General features: G+C 37.9%; 2 protein-coding genes across 2 annotated transcripts in view; both read right to left on the reverse strand.

Moving 5' to 3' along the window:
• PAXBP1 (PAX3 and PAX7 binding protein 1) overlaps positions 1 to 15,445 on the reverse strand; it is a 31,858-nt gene extending 16,413 nt beyond the window's left edge. The window contains exons 1-7 of the mRNA XM_014070041.2: positions 14,839 to 15,445; positions 10,012 to 10,137; positions 6,835 to 7,011; positions 4,645 to 4,866; positions 3,021 to 3,124; positions 1,833 to 2,050; positions 260 to 449 (exon numbers count right to left, since the gene is read on the reverse strand). Coding sequence (XP_013925516.2) covers positions 260 to 449; positions 1,833 to 2,050; positions 3,021 to 3,124; positions 4,645 to 4,866; positions 6,835 to 7,011; positions 10,012 to 10,137; positions 14,839 to 15,319 — 1,518 coding nt within the window. The 5' untranslated portion in view covers positions 15,320 to 15,445. The remainder of the gene's footprint in view (positions 1 to 259; positions 450 to 1,832; positions 2,051 to 3,020; positions 3,125 to 4,644; positions 4,867 to 6,834; positions 7,012 to 10,011; positions 10,138 to 14,838) is intronic.
• Positions 15,446 to 16,085: 640 nt separating this feature from the next.
• EPCIP (exosomal polycystin 1 interacting protein) lies at positions 16,086 to 18,888 on the reverse strand. The gene has a single exon (XM_014070042.2). The coding sequence runs from the start codon at positions 18,295 to 18,297 to the stop codon at positions 17,653 to 17,655; it is 645 nt and encodes a 214-aa protein (XP_013925517.2). The 5' UTR covers positions 18,298 to 18,888; the 3' UTR covers positions 16,086 to 17,652.
• Positions 18,889 to 19,164: the final 276 nt, after the last annotated feature.

Below are 19,164 nucleotides of genomic sequence, written 5' to 3' on the forward strand. Positions count from 1 at the left end.
AATTTTAAAAGTATTGGAGCATAATTGTGAATCACAATGGTTTTCTGGAAGAAGATATCTTCTAAGAATTATAAAGCTGGTATCAAAAGCTTATCTTCTGTTTCAAGAACTATTCCAAAAGTTAACTTACTATGCTTTTTTACCACCTTTAAAGCCAAATCTTCAAACATGTGCTTTCACTGGCATGTATAAGACAACATGTTTGAGCACAGAGTAAACTTCGTTACTGAAAAAGATGAGATATATTTTGCATTCTTACCTTTTCACTGAAACACTCAAGCAAGTCTTGGACATACCCTCGCATTTCTTGCAGAAATTTATACCGTTCACCAATACCCCCAGAAGACCCTTCTAATCTTTCAATTGTCTTGATAGAATCATCACGGTTTTGCTGATGCCTCTCGTGGTGTTGTTGATTCGCTTTGTGAAATTCTTTCATTGACTCCAACCTAAAGGTCAAGAACACACATGTTTATATCCAAAAGCACAGTATAAGTTACAGTATATACAAATGGGAGTGGGAGTGGGGGTGAGGTTGTACAGCAAGAAACAATCCTAACAGTGACGAGGTTGCTTTCAGGAGACAAAGCACATTCCTTACTTCTATTACAAATTTGTTTTTTTACTTGTCATGTAAGTTGCTACAATCACAACTTTTTATATGAAGAATCTTGTAGGATCTTCAAGACTTTTTTTATAATTTATCTTTCTGTAATTGCATTTTTCTTTTTAATTAACTTTTATGATTTCTTCTGTTTTATTAAAAAAATAAAACAAGATTAATTAATTGTGGGAAGTGTTTTCTGACACAGGAAAACTATAGTTTCATAGTACAATACCACATATCTGCTATTTTAAGGCTATTGTCCAAAGGTGCTTTTTCAAAAGGCAACAGCTTCTTGGATGAGAGGCAAAATATCTTCAAGAAAAAGAAAGAAAAAACTCCAGTTGCCTTTTGAAAAAGCACCTTTGGGACAACCATGACCTGGATGACTGAGAACCTCCATAGACATTCAAGACATTTGTGTTCCTTTAAAACAGCAACTAGCCTGAAAGCTACATACTCAATCAATGATTTTGTTTTTTTTATCTCCATTCAGCAAATTTCCTTCATATTTACTACTTTACTATCACCAATTCTCACTTATGATAGATACAAGCCAGTGATTTTTGACATACAGTGATTTATAGTTTAACCGCTTAGATAAACTACATGATTTAAATAAAGACAGAAATAATTTTGGCTACTTCTGCTATTACTTTCTTATATGGTGTCTTACCTACAGAAGTATCACTTTGGCATAGTACTCAGGACCCTTAATTCCTGATGGTCTCAGTAGAAATCAGAGAAGCACACAAAAATCATGAAAGGCAATTTCTTGGAGGTTAACATCAAGTTTGCAAATAGCTAACCTTTCATTTATTATTTTTTTTACTATTTTTGTTTACTTTTCATAAACATGAGTAGATATTTAATGGACTATACATATTTTGAATTTCCAATTAAAATATAGAATTTAAAACTTTTACCTTCTTAGTATGAATTAGTTAAATTCTTATACAATCATTATATAGCAAGTTGAAAACATGTTTTTTTTTCATTTTTCTTAATTATAAAATTATTTTACCAAGAATAGAACATGTACCAGTCTTCAAAATGATTCAAGCTTCATTTCCAGAAAAGTAATGCAAATAGCCTATTGAACAGTTTTTCTTACGTTTTACAACGCAGGATCCAGTCTGTGGGCTTCCGTTGATGAAATTCTGATCTGCCCCCCCAGACTGAAACCTAGAGGACAGGTCTTACATTTTAATAAGTTGATCTGCCCTACCTGTCTTTAAGCTGTTTCTTTACCAAATCAATAGTAACAGGAGCCATCTCATTACTGGGGGTTTTGAAAGGTATTATGTTATCTGTTTTTTGAGACTTTGTCTCTGATCCATATGCAGCATATGTGTACGGCATGCCATAAGATGAACCATAAGGCATAGTCTGGTAAGCATTCTGGTAGTAGAGGTTATTCACTTCAGCGGGATGACTTGCTTGAACCTACAGGAATGAAACATATTGTATGTACAGACATATAAAAACTGGGATTCTGTAAACTCTATTACAAACCAAGAGTATTTGTCAAAAAAACAACTTTAGTAGTTACTGTGAGAAATTACCAAACTAACTATGTTCCTTGGGCAAAACCGTACGTATCAAAGAAAGCAACACCTGAAAACTATCACTAGGAAGCAGAAAGCATAAAAATAGCACCAACAATAAACTTCAAAATTCCAGTTGTATGTGTATTCTTTGTGAACGATTACGGTAGCTTACAGGAGTATCACTTTGATGAAGGTAAAGAATGCTGTACTACCTAGGTTTCCTGACGTGAACTGCTATCACATGTACCATTTATGCTTCTTGCTGGTGTACTGGTACACGAGCAGCAGATGGCATTCACTAGTAGACTAGTCTAGGGATCACCAATTGCTGATTCTTATGCTAAAGAATTAGTACTGGACAGTAAACCATTAGCACAAAATATTAGAGTAAAAACCCATTAAATCTAATGATCAATTAATTTGAAGACCAAAGCAACTTATTAGCGTGGCATTTAGCTCATTATATCAGTTTGTTATGAAAAAAATGAATTTTTCCATTTCAAAATTCCATTGTAACAAGATTAGCAGGAGCATCTTCAAATAGTGATTTTTTTTTCATCAAGCAAGACATTATTTCAGCATACGCAATATTGAATACATGCACCCACACAATATTAGATGGATGGAAAGATGGATGGGCCTATAGCATTCATATTAATTGTACTGTATGGAAATCTGACATGGTACAATTTAAAAATCCGAGTTAATTTCTATATTAAGGTCAGCCTAACTCTAACCAGAGACAAGATAAATGGTCTATCCTAAAGTTTTCATGGGCAAAATCCATCTGCTACATGTGTTCATTCACAACTTTCTTTTTTGCTTTGGCAAATAGCTTGGATCATCTAAGATATTTGAATACGTGCCTGAGGTATATTAATGCCTTTCCGTATCTGTTCTTGCTCCCACCGGCATAGTTCTTCATCCTGTTCTCCAGCAATCAGAGCTTCATCATCACTTCCCTCAATACCTAAACATAAAGATAAACATAATAATGCAGACTTGTACAACTATCAGAATTAAATATTGAAAGCTTTGTTGTCTCTGTGATTCTTTTTCAGGGAGAAATATCAAGAATGGCCTGGTGTCTAGAGATGCCTTGAGACATCTACTCAGGGTATCTCTGGCTTCCTGCTTCATCTGAATTATTTTTTTTAAATACCTCACATAAACTTTCTTTGAAATGAAAGTGATAGGCAGATGCAATTCTTTTGTTTAAAGTATGCATATCTAAGAAGGAGAAGGATAAACAGGGATTGGAAAAGAACATCAGGGAAAGTGACAGGTTGCATTTTGGTAAATCTCTCTCATCTAGCAATTGTTATGTAAAAAGTTTCCACAAGTAGCCATGCTCTAAAAAGTCCAGATACTTATCAAAAGCTTAAGGATTCCTGTTCCAGAACTTCTACTCATATTCTACACTGTGCAGTAGTCTACACTGACTTAAATATCTTTCTGAATTCTATATAAATTAACCTGATGAAATGGAATTCAGCAAGCCACCAGAATTCTAATTTTTCCAATACCACAATGCATGTTTTTAACGTTTAAATAAATAAAAACAGGCCATTTTATAGGAGTTTTAAATTACAATTTAATGCACAAGTGTAAAGAAATTACAGCTGTTTTTAAAATTAGTCATAGAAATCAGGAAGACTGTTCACCCGTGACAACATATGTTTCACTATTAGCCTACATCGTCATTAATATGCATCCCACTTTAATTCAATGCCCTAGTAGTCATTGCAGGTTATATAGTCATATTTTACAACCAGTACAGTGTGTTATTGAAATTAGGTTATTAATTGTAGTGTCCTGACATAAATTCATTGATGACAGAATCAAAAAAGGTGTGTTTATGTATATATGTGTATATGTGTGTATAATCACTAAGATAATTCTGCAAATTGATATGATGCTTCTCTTTTGATCTACTGAACACCTGGGATTCCATATAATAAACCATTACCATTAGTGTCTTCTAAGATCTACCATACACATTCATGGAGGAGTAATTGTGCAAGGGAGAAGTTTAAAACTTCCCTAATTGGCCAATTCTTTGAGAGCGGTCTACAATTCCATCCTACTTACTGGAAAAAAAAATTTGCACATCTGGATCTAACTTTATGGTGAACAGTGCAGGAGGAAGCCATATAACAAACCATAATTAGAAAACAGAAGACCAAAATCTAGATTTCCTTGAATTTTTTGATTCAGATGTACTTACTGTCAAATATGATCTGCTGTTAAGTCAGATTGGAAATTTCAATCAATTTTTGGTGATCTAGCCTGATCAAACCGCCAGTATGAAATAACCCATTGAGAAATAAATTAAGGCTTTTGCAAAGTAGCTGAGAAGGGTAAGAATGTAGAATGTTTCCTCTGTCTACCTGTATGAGTTAGCATATTTGATTTTTTACAACGTTTTACATAGTCATAGCAAATATTTGAAATGTAATTTTATCTTTTTTTCTCTTCTTAAAAGCTTACCTATTTCTTCTGCAATCTTTTGCCTTTGGGACTTCTCCTTCACTGAAAAAACGATTCTTCGCTTCTCATCATCATCCTCATCATCACTGGCATCATTTTCATCTTCTCTCACAAGACGCCCTTTACCAGGATCATTGTCAAGGGGAAGAAAGTCACCATGTTCACGAGCCATTTGGCGCTTTTTCCTAGCAGCATGAATAAAAGCAGCATCTGGAATTTCTCCTGAGGAGAAAAAGATTTAGGTTTTTCAAGTTGGCAGTTACATTTGATAAAGGGTATATTTGTTACACTGCAACTCTAACTGAAAATCTGCATAAGAAAAATAGGCAGTCAGCTTGTCTTCTTCCATTGCTTTCTGCCTCAGCAGCCATTCCCTCATTCTCTTTCAATAGAGAACTAATACACTACTTGCAACCCTGTGGATATGTAAAGATCTAAAGTTATTTGAATATTTGCAGATTAAACAGTCATAAAAAAGATAACATATTATCAGACCATAAAAAAGAAAATGTAATATCAAACAAAAGATTTAAGAAAATAATTTTGAACGCATTGAATAGAAACAAAAATGTACAAAATTATACACAACATAAACGATGAATTTGTCCAGAAAAGGTAACTTTTGATAGGATATGAAAGAAGAAATAAGAGACAAGCAGTCAAATAAATGTACAGTGGTACTTTGGTACTCAAAACTGATCAAAGTTGGTATTTAACAGATTTTGACGTGAACATTTTGTCCTGGTATGCAGCACACAAGCTACAACTTGACAATGTTGACTGCCTTGTGACTCATCACATTGTTCCTTTTGGGAATAATTTGTTTGGTACTCATTGTTTCTGGTACTCCCAGAACAAATTAATGATGAATACCTAGGTACCACTGAATATAGAATTACAAGTAAATATATTCAAAAGAAGAAGTAAAATATTTAGCTTTTTAAATTACCGTATTTTCACGACCAAAAGCCGCACCGGATTATAAGCCGCAGTATCAATTAACGTTAATTTTTCAAACTTTTTCCACATATAAAGCGCACCGGGTTATAAGCCGCACATTTCCCGACGCTTCTGGACATCTGTTGCAGTCGCGAGGAGCGGCACGAGGGTTCTTGGCGCTCCGGGGGGCGCCGAGGGCTGCTGGGAGGGGCGCGCGGCTTGGTTTCTCCTCCCTGGACGTCGCAGCGGCGGCCCCGGGCGCACCGATCTCTGTGTTTTTCGCATCGGGGCATGCTCTTGCAGCGCGCCCCGATGCGAAAGGCACTGGGATCGGTGAGTTTGGGGCTGCTGCTGCGGCGTCCAGGGAGGGGAGGCCGGGCCGCGCGCTTCTCCCAGCTGCTTTCGGTGTTTCCTGGAGCGCCGGGAGCCTTCGTGCCGCTCCTCGCGACTGCAACTGATGTCCAGAAGCGGCTTTTGGGGCTGGTGGGGATTGGATTTCCGGCTCGGTGGCCCCTGTCGCTTCTGGACGTCTGTTGCGGTTGTGGGGAGCCGAGGAGAGTGTGGAGGGGAGCGCGCGACGGTTCTTGGCGCTCCGGGAGGCGGGAGAGGCGCGCGGTTTGATTTCTCCTCCCTGGACGTCGCGGCGGCGGCCCCGGGCGCACCGATCTCTGTGTTTTTCGCATCGGGGCGTGCTGCAAGAGCATGCCCCGATGCGAAGGGCGCGGGGATCGGTGCGCTTGGGGCTGCTGCTGCGGCGTCCAGGGAGGAGAGGCCGGGCTGCGCGCCTCTCCCGCTTCCCGGAGCGCCGGGGGCCGTCGCGCGCTCTTCTCCGCGCTCTCCTCGGCTCCTCACAGCTGCGGTGGACGTCCAGAGGCGACAGGGGCTGTCGAGCTGGGGGTCCGGTCCCCATTGGCCCCAGGGGCCGCTTCTGGACATCTGTTGCAGTCGCGAGGAGCAAAGCAGCTGGGAGATCTTTTTCCACATATAAAGCGCACCGGGTTATAAGCCGCACTGCCGATTTTGGATCAAATTTTAGGATTTTCAGTGCGGCTTATGGTCGTGAAAATACGGTATTTAAAAATGGAGAAAACCACAGAAAAACATACCAACAGAACTAGAAACACTTCTTTTCTGAAAATAAGTATCTCTTGTACGCTATTACTGTAGTCTGTATGGATTTACATTATTTTTACCTATCAAGCAAGGAAGAATTATTTAACTCCTGAAAAATATGAAGGAAAATGTGCTAACCTGGACGAAGAACATTTAGAGATGACAAAGCACTGGAAAATGCTCCTGCAGCTTTGTTTTTTTCATCTTCCTTCTCACTTTCAACTTCCATTTCTTCTTCCCCTTGTTCACTATTTGTAGCCCCATCTTCCTGAACTGGATCTTTAAACAGTTCTAGTTTGTCTGCAGTTTGTTCATCTGTGAAACAAATCTATTCAGTACTTCAAATCTCCTTATGGAAAAGTTATTTACACATAATACATTTAGAGATTTCACTTCATTACAGTGAAGCATTAAATTTAATTCATTAAAACATCATGCATTGCATATACATGTTCACCTGGAATATATTTTCACAGAAGTGAAATAATTATCAAACATGAAGTATTTCAATTCTTCTGCAAATTTGTTTGGGCCTGCATGCACCAAGGTAACCAAAGATTTCACCTACTCTCTATTGTAGAATCAGGACCTCTGCCCTATTGTCTGTTACAGAAAAGTTTGGTCAAGAGATCCAGTTGATTTTGGCAGAATGTGATGCAACAGGAATTAATTAGTAGAAATATCTTTGACTGGGGGAAATGCCTGTGCACAATTATGAGGCAATACAGTCTGCTTTATAATTTATTCAAAGTGTTCTCTCTTTTATAATTTATTTATTTGCCAACCATCCAAGTTGAGGACAGCAAATGGGAGATTTCCAATGCACAACACAACATGGATCCAATCCATAAGCAATTTTATTTTGTGAATGGGTATGCCTCCTATTTTCAAATTATATACATTAAAAATAGGGGGGAAATGCTAGAATCACTGCAAATAATGACACTGCGGTTGATGGTATGATATTGTTTACCTTTTCTATTGCTATCCCTTCATAATAGTATATTATTATTTAAAATAATGCTATATTATAAGGATTACAAAAAAGATAGTTTATCGTATTTAGCCTCAAATCTATTCCAATGGTGAAAAAAACTGATAGTTGCTGTTTACACAGATATTTGAAGGCATGTTGCCACATATAAATTAGGCATATCTTCTTGGATGATACTTCCTTAGTATTCTTAATAAGGATTTATCAAAGGAACTAATATTTCAAGATGTAATTAAATTGAATGAAACTCCTAAAATTTGAAATGTATCAAATGATGAACAATGGCTGTATTGTAATTGGATTACAACAAAAATACATGTTCCCAAAAAGGCACCAAATTTCAAAGATTGGTTTAAAGAAATGTGTGCATTTAGCACTTGAATTGGCTCTTTACTGATGCAATGGGAAAAAAAACCCAGACACTATGATCCCATGTGGTCAATACTTTGTTAAACAATTTAAACATTGAACTGTAATAGTTTTAAAAATTGTAAAACTTTATTTTAAGTGTTAAAATATGTTTTTTCTGCATTTTGGTATTCTAAATTTTATTTGTTGTCTTTTTAAAGCAGTAATAATATCATTCTTAAAAACTACTGCCAGTACATCGTGAACATATTCCTGTCTTTCCTGTCTTGAAAAGTTCAAAGTCCCATGAGACAACAAATACCTATATATGGCATCCTAAGATGAATAGAGAACAAGAACACAAGAGAACAAGCTCAGGGTGAGGAAAATCTAAACAATAACATGAAAAGACAAGCAGTTCTCCAAATTGTTACTTTTCACCTCTAAAATTTACAAAATCAAGGAGTTTCTGATTTTCAAAGAACTCCTATTAAATCTCCATAAAAACAGCAAAAAAAAAAAGAATGTTAAATGTTCTGTCCTCAATACAGAACCTACTATATTTTTCGGAGTATAAGACTCACCTTTTCCTCCCCAAAAAAGAAGCTGAAAATCTGGTTGCATCTTATACACGGAATACAGCTTTTTTTGCCTCCTGAAACCCCGTCCCCCCTCTAGGAAGCTTTCAGAGAGCTCCTGGGGGCTGGGGAGGGCAGAAATTAACAAAAAACACCAAGTTTACTCCCCCCCGCCCCCCAGGAGCACTCTATAAGCTTCCTAAAGGCTATCCATGTCCTTTTTTTGACAATTTGTTTTGCTCATTTTTGCCCCCAAGGAGCACTCTACAAGCCTCCTAAATGGTATTCATGCCACTTTTTAATGAAAAAAAACGGGCTCAGTTTCACAAAAAATAGCCCGTTTTTGGGAGGTTTGCAGAGCGCAACAACTTTTTAAAAAATTTGCCTCTTCAAAACCTTGGTGAGTCTTATACTCTGGTGTGTCTTATACTCCAAAAAATACGGTACTTCATGATTTAGAAAGCTAGCAAAAGAAACAAGTTCAGGTAACAAAAATGCAAAAATATTATTTTTTTACAGATTTGTATGCTGTCAGAAAACTATGGTTATTTGCCAAACTAAAAATACAATAAATAAATAAGACTGCATTTCAATCTGTTACAATTCTATCTTGGGAGTAAGTTTTAAAAATGATGTGATTAGCTTTTCTGCAAGCTCATTAGCTCTTATCATTGAATATCAATTATCAGCCCAGTTATTCTTGCAGCACTGAAGTCAAAAAGGAAAGGAGCAAAAAATTAATACTAAAGTACTATTGTTTCCAATGGTAAGAATAACAGAACGTTGCAGTTTTGTGGAATTGCTGAGAACAGTCAACTAAGAAAGTTCTAAGCAGAAATCTTTTTTTTTTTTTTTTTTGGCCTCATGCAACTTTCTAATATGAACAGTTAAAAAGAGGATTTTTGTGCACTAATTTTGTGCATCTTTGAGAAAATATACTGAAAATATTTAGCAGGGGTGCGTGTACACTCCAGTGGTGGGTTTCAAAAATTTTTGGAACCTCTTCTGTAGGTGTGGCCTGCTTTCCAGGTCCACTGGTAGTTTTGACGAACCGGTTCTACCGAATAGGTGCGAACTGGTAGGAACGCACCTCTGGTACACTCCCCCACCCCATATATATATATATAGAGAGAGAGACAGAGGAGGGGGGAGCGAGCATAATGTTTTGCAAAATGGGTCTATATAAATCAAATGAAAAGTGACTGTTATGTGCACCAAACATTTCTAAAATGCTGCTTATTTTCTATTCAGAACAGTCCAAATGTTACATTTTTAAAGTATGTTTAAATGTGCATTGAAAGTGTTTGTATTAGCCTCTTAACTCCAATAGATTGAAATAGATATAATCTTTAATGGAGAAATATAACTATTTTTAAAATATATAAATAAGATTACCATCTACTGAAGAATTTGTTTCTGGTTTTGTCTTTGATTTTTCAAGATCTTCTTTGTATTCTTTCTTAAGCAGCTTTACTATCTTTTTGCTGTAACTTGATTTCTTCACTTTAAAAACGTCGATTTCTTTGAGAAAAAAAACACATTAAAATTGTTAAAATTTAATTCTGAAGTTTGAAGCAGAATAACTACTAATAATTTTAACAGACAGAAATTCTGAAGCCACAACAACTAATGCAAGAATGAAGACTCAGGCTGAATGCAGACTTCCAGATTTCTCCAGAAAAGGTTTCAAGTGACTTGCCAAACCTTCCACTAGGGATATGGAAAATTCATTGATTTAGGTACAGAACATTCAAGAGAGTTCTAAAACAGACTGGCATTTTTCAGAAGAAATATACTAAACCACTGAGGTGTTTCAGACATATTCTATGCAAAACATCCTGTTTCAGGGCCAGACTATCCTTAGGACACAATAGACCACTTTCAATTTGAAAGCTTTATTTCAAAACATCAAATTATCCCAAAACAACATGGTCTGGTTAGAGATTGGGCATGATTAAGTAGGAAACAAAACTCTCAATGCTTTTCCAAGCTGTTCCATTTCCAGAAGAACAAATATGGCATATATGCACTCTTTATTCTGACTCGGATGTATAGGGAATGCATATTCCCTATCCATCTCATGTGCAGCAAAAAGGCACTGCCTTTATTCTAATGTAGAAAGATGTTAGGAAAAATCACATTTTTATTCTTTCAGCCCAGAAAAGACAACCTCCTATTTTACTTGGAACACAAGGAGTCCTTCTAGCCATCGTATGAGAGATACACTGGAAAAAAGCCTTCTTTTCTTCCTTAACAAATTCAGAGATGTGTGAAGCCAAAGAAATTTCAAAACTAATTAATCCATTTTATGGGAAGAATAAACTTGCTTATTTATATTTGTGTAATTCTTAAAAACATGGATTCATTAGCTACTCTCATTTGCTAAACTCAAGGTACTTCCTTGCCTTAAATCATTTTATCTTAAACTGCTTTAGGTTATAAATTACTAGAGACTGTAAGCTGCTCTTGGTAGTCTCTCACCCAGTATAGCTACTGAGATGAGATATAAATACGGCAAAGCATAAGAGGTAGAGGTAAGGAGAAATAAGGTGTTGAGGAAATAGAACTCTCCCGAGATTGCTAGTCAATAGGTAAATAATAAAATTAGACAGTACTTATACAGCTATAAAATAATATCTGGAAAATCATCTTCACAATTCTAACAATTGCTTTGACTCTTGTTGCTTAGTACAACTCACCCAAAATTATATAGTTTTTCAAATGTAGTACTTAAATGATTATTTTGGATATTCTTTACAATACAGAAATAGGATTCTTAAAATGGATCCCACATCAGTGAGGTATCAAAAAAGGTTAGTTGTTCAGTTCCTACTTGCCTAACCAAAAGAGATTAAGGAATGTAGAGAACACACTTTTCAGGATATATCAGGTCACTGACAGGTAACATGGAAATATCAGATCTAACAGAACTTTATTGAGCAAAGCCAAGAAACATGAGAAGTACATAAGCCAAGACAATAAATCCATTGAGGATTACCAGAAATAACAACATATCTATTTTAAGCTGATCAAATAAGCCAACTTTATATTCCTTTTAACAATCTTGATCCTTAGTCCCTTCAAATAATGGCTTAGAACTTGATTTCCCCCCCTTTTTTTCTTTATCTCTTCTCACAAAATTCTTTGAAGCTTAATAAGCCTCTTTTGTGAATCCAATATAGGAAAATGACCAAGGTCACACTTTATTATTATTATTATTAAGACATAAGGTGGTTTCTTTTGTATGTCCAATGTAACATCTTTTTCGGTAGCATTCTTGCAGCCTGTTATTTTTAAATCCGCTTTCAGACAAGTCTCAATCTTGTCCGTTACAACTTGTTACTCTTTCACTATATCTTAAAACACTCTGTCTATTAAAGATAGGTAACTTCTGGACCTGCTGTTCAAAAATATCCTTCAATATGTCCAATGTTAAAATATTTTGCTTCATTTTGTATTCATCAGCCATGAGACAATACAGGAAAATCCGATCAAGTACAATCCTTTGTACTCTAATAGAATTTGCCAACTAAACTGCCTTGTCAAACTACAACCATCTAACCCAAAATATACATTCTGAGAGATTCTAGGGTGTGGTTACCCTGAACCGCTTTCCCTCTTCCCCCATCCAATTCAGGATTGTAGGACTAATATTTTAGGCTTCTCTCCGAGAAAGCTGTGCTGCCAAAACTTTCCCTCACTGTTCCTATAGGTCAGTGACAGCGAACCTTTTTTGGCTTGCATGCCAAAAGTGGGAGGAGCGCAGGGGGGGGTCATGCACAGGCGTGCCACACACATAATGCTATGTGTACGACCCAGCACGCATGTGCATGCTTCCCCCTCTGCGCAACCAGCGCTCCCCTTGCTTTTACCATGCTTTTTTCACCTTCCCCAAGCTCCAGAGGCTTTCTAGGAGCCCGGGGAGGATGAAAACAGCCTTTCCTGCCTTCCCCGCACAGGCCTTCTGGAGACTTCAGGACTTCCCTGAAGCCTCCAGAGCGCAAAGGACCGGCCTTCTGGGCAAACCAGAACCAGGAATAGACTTGCCAGTAGGGCCGTTTTTTGCCCGCTGAAGCCTTCAGGAGGCTTCCCTGAAGGCTCCGAAAGGTGAAAAACAGTCTACGGCCAAGCCAGAAGTCACTTGGAAGCCACCGGAAGCCTCCTGGAGGCAAAAACGGCACTACAGGGAAGCCTCCTGAAGGCTCCAGAGGGCAAAAAATGGCCCTGTGAGCATACCGGAAGTCCATTTGAACTTCCAGTTTGCTTGTAGTTTTTTGTGCTCCAGAGACTTCAGGAAACTGGAGCTGACAGGGCAACGCCTCACGCTGGAGCTGACAGGGCAACGCCTCACGTGCCCTAACAATTGGCTCCGTGTGCCACCTGTGGCACACATGCCGTAGGTTCGCCATCACAACTATAGGTGAACATTCTATCATTGTGTTAGTAAATAAAATGTAAACATTTTTCTGCTTCAATTGTAATATTTCGTTCCTTCTGGTTGCCTCTACTTTCCCACCTTTAAAGTCTTGTTACATCATGTTTTTTTAAGCACTTTTCCACAGGAAAGATTTTTGTGATCCCCAAAACTTATTTAAAATCTATCTGTAACTTACCCTTTAATTGTCTAAAATCAAAGCTTTTATATATACACACATACACAGCTTGTATATATATATATATATACACATACACATACATACATACATATGCACACACACACACACACACACACATATATATATACATATACACACACACATATACACACACATATATATATATATACACACACACACAAATATATATATATATACATGTATGTATGTATGTATGTACACACACACACACACACATATCCCTGTCCTTTTGAGGGCATCAGTTGTGATTTGAGAAAGATGGCTATTCCTTTATTTCCCAGACTTTTAAATCCCCCTGAGAATGCTGTCTTGTGGTTTCCTCACAACAAGCAATTATATGTAGCACTGGTGGGCAATCTCAAGTTTTCTTCTTGTCATGAAAAGAATTACAAAGAGCTGGTCTACTGGCCAGTTCTTTATTTTGCTGTAGTTGTCACAGTGATTTCCCTGGAAATCCAAAACATCTCAAACATTTGTGATAACTTTCAGTCTCTTCTTTGAAAACATAATGTATGTTTCTTATCCTCCTTCCAGTCCCACAGCTGACCTTTCATTTATAACAGCAATATTTAACCAAGATATATTGGGAACTCAAGCACCTCTTTTCCACACACCTATAAAACAATTATACATTTGAGGGATAATAAATCCCAAATTTTGCTAAACGTATACATAATGAGAGTTTTCTCCCATGCCTTACAATTCTAAACACTTTGAACTGTGTCTCCCTGTAGTGAACATATTATTGGGAGTTTATGGACTACAGCCAAATATGTTTTAGTAGGCACTTGCCTGGGGAAGGAAGATCCATATGCTGTATGTAGACCAGTATTTTTCAAATTTGACTATTAAGATGTGTGAACAAACTCCCAGAATCCACTGTTAACAGGCTGCCTAATTAATTCCAAGTCTGGGAGAAAGTCTACAAAACTTAAACATTTCCAAGTTTGATACAAATTGTGCTGTTTTCTAAATGGGAACTCTTCCAAGTAGAGGAAACTTAGCTTGGGAAAAATATCAAGTTGCAAATAAGTATAAGGAAAAAGTCAGGCTTGATGTGGTGTGTTTGGGGAATCTAATACAGGTAGTCCTCGACCACAACTGAGACCAACATTTTTATTGTTCAGTGAGACATTTGTTAAGTGAGCTTTGCCCTATTTACCACATTTCTTGCCACAGTTATTAAGTGAATCATTGCAGTCCTTAATTTAGTAACATGGTTTAGTTGCTAGTCAGAAGGTCACAAAAGGTAATCACCTGGCCCTGGGATGCTGAGACCATCACAAATATGAGACAACTGCCAAGTGTTTGAATTTGAGGACATGCCCATCAGGCCACTGTAATGGTCGTTAAATGTGAAAATGGTCATAAGTCCCTTTTTAGTGGCGTTGTAACTTTGAACAGTCACTGAATGAAATGTTGTAAGTCGAGGACTACCTGTATCTCTGAATAACGAGTTCGTCGAGCTTTAAATGTGACCAGCACAAGCGCTCGTATGCGGGGCGGATGGGGGAAGGAGAGAAAAACCGAAGCCCTAGGCCCCGGAGGAAAAAAAGGAAAAGGAGCCGGGTCGATGCGTGCTTACCCTCTTCTTCGTCCTGGAAGCTGAGCAGGTTGCGGCTTCCGCGGGGCACCCCAGGCGCGGCCCCCAGTTCTTTGCCCCTTTTCCGCTCCTTCGGCTTAGAAACAGAGGACACGTGCCCGTTGTTTCCCAATGGCAGCTGCTGCGAAGGCGGCGGCGGCGGCGGCGGTAGAAGCGCCATCGGGGGTTGCGGCGGCTGCAATTCCGGGGCCGGCAAATTGGGGCCTCCCCGGACCACCGCCTCAGGACTGCTGAAAGCGAAGCCTCCGCCGGAGGACGCGGCGGCGGCGGAGACCAGAGGGACGCAGCCGGTCGGGAGAGGCAGCAACGGCGGCTTAGGCGCTGGCAGTTCGGGCTCTGCCGCAGGCCCATCACCTTCTGGCGGCGGCGGCGGCTGCGACGGTAACGCTTCATCTCGCTCTTCGTCGTCGTCCTCGGACTCGTTCCGCTTCCGCACATTCACGCGCCGTGCCTTGCGGAACATTCTTCTTCCACGAAACCGCCGCCGCTGCGGGAAGGTTTGAAGAAGAATCGGGGAGGAAAAGACAAGCGCGGAAAAAAAACCCAACTACCGCAACGGCGCCGAGAGCGCGCACGCCGCGAGTCACTCCTCGCTCCCTCCCTGTTGCTGCAGCAAGAGCAGCGTCACAGCCTAGAAATCATCATAGCGCCCTCTACTGTACACCGCCGCTTTTGACTATTTTTCTCTTTGCTGCCATGGGCAGAGGAAGAAATATCAGACAGGGTTCTATCGTCGAGTTCGCCCTGTTGGCTAGAGCGCCTCGTTAGACCATAGATTGAGGCAAGAGTCACTGCCGAGATGGTAATAGAAGAAGTCGGCCATTTTGGGAAGGAGGGAGATGGGGGGAAATAACGTAGGTGGGGAAAGTGGAGGAAGGCCTGTGACGTGAATGGTCCCTTGGCAACGGATGTGGAAGGGCGGGAAAATGATCAGTGTATAGAAATGACCGTAGGGTAGCGAAGTTGCCGTTGTGATCGATCGATCGATTGTCTTATACTAATAGCGAAATGAAAAATAGAATATTCTTTATTGGCCAAATGTGATTGGGCACACAAGAAATTTGTCTCCGATTCATAAGCTTTCAGATACATACAAGCAACAAAGTGATAACTCATAAAGATACAATCACAAGTCGGAATATACAACCAACAAGTGATAGTCAAAAGATACTAATAGGAGTAGGTAATAGGAAAGATGGGAAAAAAAACCAAAACTCGACAGAGATTTTCAAAATATCCTTTGGTTTAATATGGTAAATAACATACATTTCCAGCCAAGCAGCAAGGGATTTTTCAAAGCGCTGGGAATAAAATATAGTAGGCTACATATTAATCATTCCTTATTAAAGTGTGCAACACTATAATCGTGGCTTAATGGACTTCTGTTAGAACGGATAAAATTTGGTTTTGACTTCATTCTCATTTAACTGAGTAATGTCCATTACATCACAGGCATATCTGGTATATCAAGTTTTTGCTGCAACAGTTGCCATACATATCAATTTGTAATACAGAGGGTGTAATGTCAGATTTAATGACATCTCTCTGCAACAATATGTTATATCAAAATTGTATAATACACTTTTTTTCTTTCAGGACTTTTGGTGGGGAGTTACCTTTGAATCAGTTGTCCCAAGTAGGCATCTGAATTGGCTGTCTCAGCGCTAGAGATTGAGAAGATGAAAGACTACAGGAAAAATGATTATGTTGTTGTGATACCCAAAAAGGAATGAGAATGGTAATTATTTGCTGAAAGCCTACGAAAAATATCCACTTGTTTCTAATTCATGGTTTATGCATACATTATGGCAAACTAATGAATATAAAAGAAGAATATGTATGATAAGACGATAAGGAGAAACAAAATCAAATGCATTGCTATTTCTAATTGCATGCTGGTAAGGCCATGAATCATTGTTTTAAGTTACACCTGGCATGCTAGCAAAAGAAAACAGAAAAAAGAAGATAAAGAATAGTCCTATCTGATTAAAGATAAAGCTCTCGTGTTGCAGAAAATCAGGAGATTCGGACTGTGAGATCAAGAAAAACTTTATTTAGTTCTTGGATCGGTTGGTGTCCACCAAGTGCCCAGGGGGGTCGTGAGTCTCCTCCCAGACAAACTCTCTGTTGGCACCTGAAGGTAGGACTAGACGGCCTCAATTGGGCACTGGTCAGTTGGCGCCGTCCTCAGCGAAATATCGCTCCTCAATATCCTGGCTAAGGCTCATCATAAATGTTGCAGAAAATCGGGAGCTTCGGACTGCGAGATCAAGAAAAACTTTATTTGGCCAAATAGATCAGATAGAGATAGCAATTTCTAACATCTAAACAGCGTTCTAATCTTATACTACAAAAAATATGTTATATGCCCACTCAGGTAATATTAGCTTTTAACCCAGATTATTTTAGAAGCTATTAATCAATTCCAGTTTAAATGATACTAATCTTTAATGCAAACATTTTAATTATATGCCAATGCAATCCATTATGCAAAAGCAGATTTATGCATTTTTTCCAGATATGTTCTCAAGAAAACTATTTTCTCTTATTTTGCTCAGACTTACAAATATTAATAGTTTTGGAACAAAACTATTCTGGGGTTGAATTAAGCTAAAATATTCTATAGCATTCTGTAGATTATACTGAAATAGGGGCTATTAGGACTAAAGTTTATTCATCTCCCTGTTATTATTATTATTTTGTAATATAAAGAGCAATAGAAGTTTAGCTGCTACAATATATCAGGATGACCCAATTTATAATGTTTATATTATATAAATGGCCAAGATTTGTATGTTAATAAATGAATGTTATGATACAACTTTTGTTACTTGGAGAAAAAAAATTGTCCAAGTGTGGAAAGTTGTCTGAAATGTTAGAAATATTTTCTACACTGTATGCTTTCAATGGGCCACTTCCACTGAAAAGAGATGTGTCTAAAACAGCAACATGAGTAATCATGTTTTTGTCTTTGTATGACATTAACTTGCCTTGGGCTCCATTGTCACAGTTAGTAGAGATTGTTAAACTTTGTTGTTTTAACTGGCCATTATTCTCACTTCTTATCTGTAATTTTTGTAATCCCCAAATAGTCAAATATTTTGTTGTCAAAGGAATAGTGCCACAGAGTGAGAGTTTTAGATTATGTACAGATGTAACATTTAACAGGATCCTCAACATATCAGTTTCAGTAAACCAAATTACCAAATTATTATAATAGGTTTTGTCTACTGTATAGGGCAAAATAGTTCTACAGTTACAAATTAGATTTGCCAAGCTATAATCACAGTCATTAATACTATCAGGACACATGCACTTACGAATTGTATTTTCTTTGGTAAAAATAAGTGTGTTATTTTTTTCACTGCACACAGGACTGTCTACACAGAAGCTTAAGAGACCAATCCAAAAGAGGTTAATCCTGTGGGCTGAAAAAGACATAATTCTTGTGGAGCTGATAGCTCTGGGACCCTCACTTACTTAAATCACTGGAAGGGACATTTCATTCAGAAAACAGGTTTTGCCCCAAAGATTTCTACAACGTGCATTTACATGTGGGGGCACAATAAAGGTTGAGAGTTGGGATTACTGGTTCTTGGAAAATATTCCACTCTCTTTACAGCACAGAAATGGATTAAACCCAGGCTGAAATTCTTATTTCTTTATTGAAATTTCCTCATTTTCTAGTTTTTGTTTCCATTGGGACTGTCTTCTAGTTTCATTTCTTCTTTTGTAAATTTGAGGAAAGAGTGATCTAATTCATAAGATCATTGGAAGGATAAAAAGCTGGATATGTCCAAGTATTAATGCAGACCGGTATTGCTTCCTCGTAGGTTTCAGTATAATTCTCTTGCAGGCTTAAATATAATAATCAGATGAAAGATGTGCCTGGAACCAATTTTCCAGAACTTTCCTTGAGGTTCAGCTTGATGCACATCATTATGCCTGGTAATGCTCAGAGATGTTCAGAGACTTTCTTTTATACTGAAATATGTCTTACATAAGCATCAGGGCCATATGCGGTCACTTCAGCGGATCTGAAAAACAAATAAGATTTATTTATTTGCTTGCTTGCTTACTTACTTACTTACTTACTTACTTACTTACTTACTTACTTACTTATTTATTTATTTATTTATTTATTTATTTATTTATCACTAAGATTTCTATGCTATTCCATTCCAGACTGGCAGGATGTAAGAAAAAATAATGCATTAAAAACAGTTGAAGAAAAAATACAGTAATAAAGATATAACCTACAAGGGGTCTGCATAATATAACTTCAGACCCAGAGCAAGGGACAGTAAA

Source organism: Thamnophis sirtalis, unplaced genomic scaffold (assembly GCF_051295495.1).
Source record: "Thamnophis sirtalis isolate CommonGarterSnake01/CBP01778 unplaced genomic scaffold, rThaSir2_p1.2 scaffold_8, whole genome shotgun sequence".
NCBI lineage: Eukaryota > Metazoa > Chordata > Lepidosauria > Squamata > Natricidae > Thamnophis > Thamnophis sirtalis.

Bases quoted from the DNA above. Each gene is read 5' to 3' on its own strand.
- EPCIP (XM_014070042.2), bottom strand. From the start codon at position 18,297: ATGTCTTTTTCAGCCCACAGGATTAACCTCTTTTGGATTGGTCTCTTA.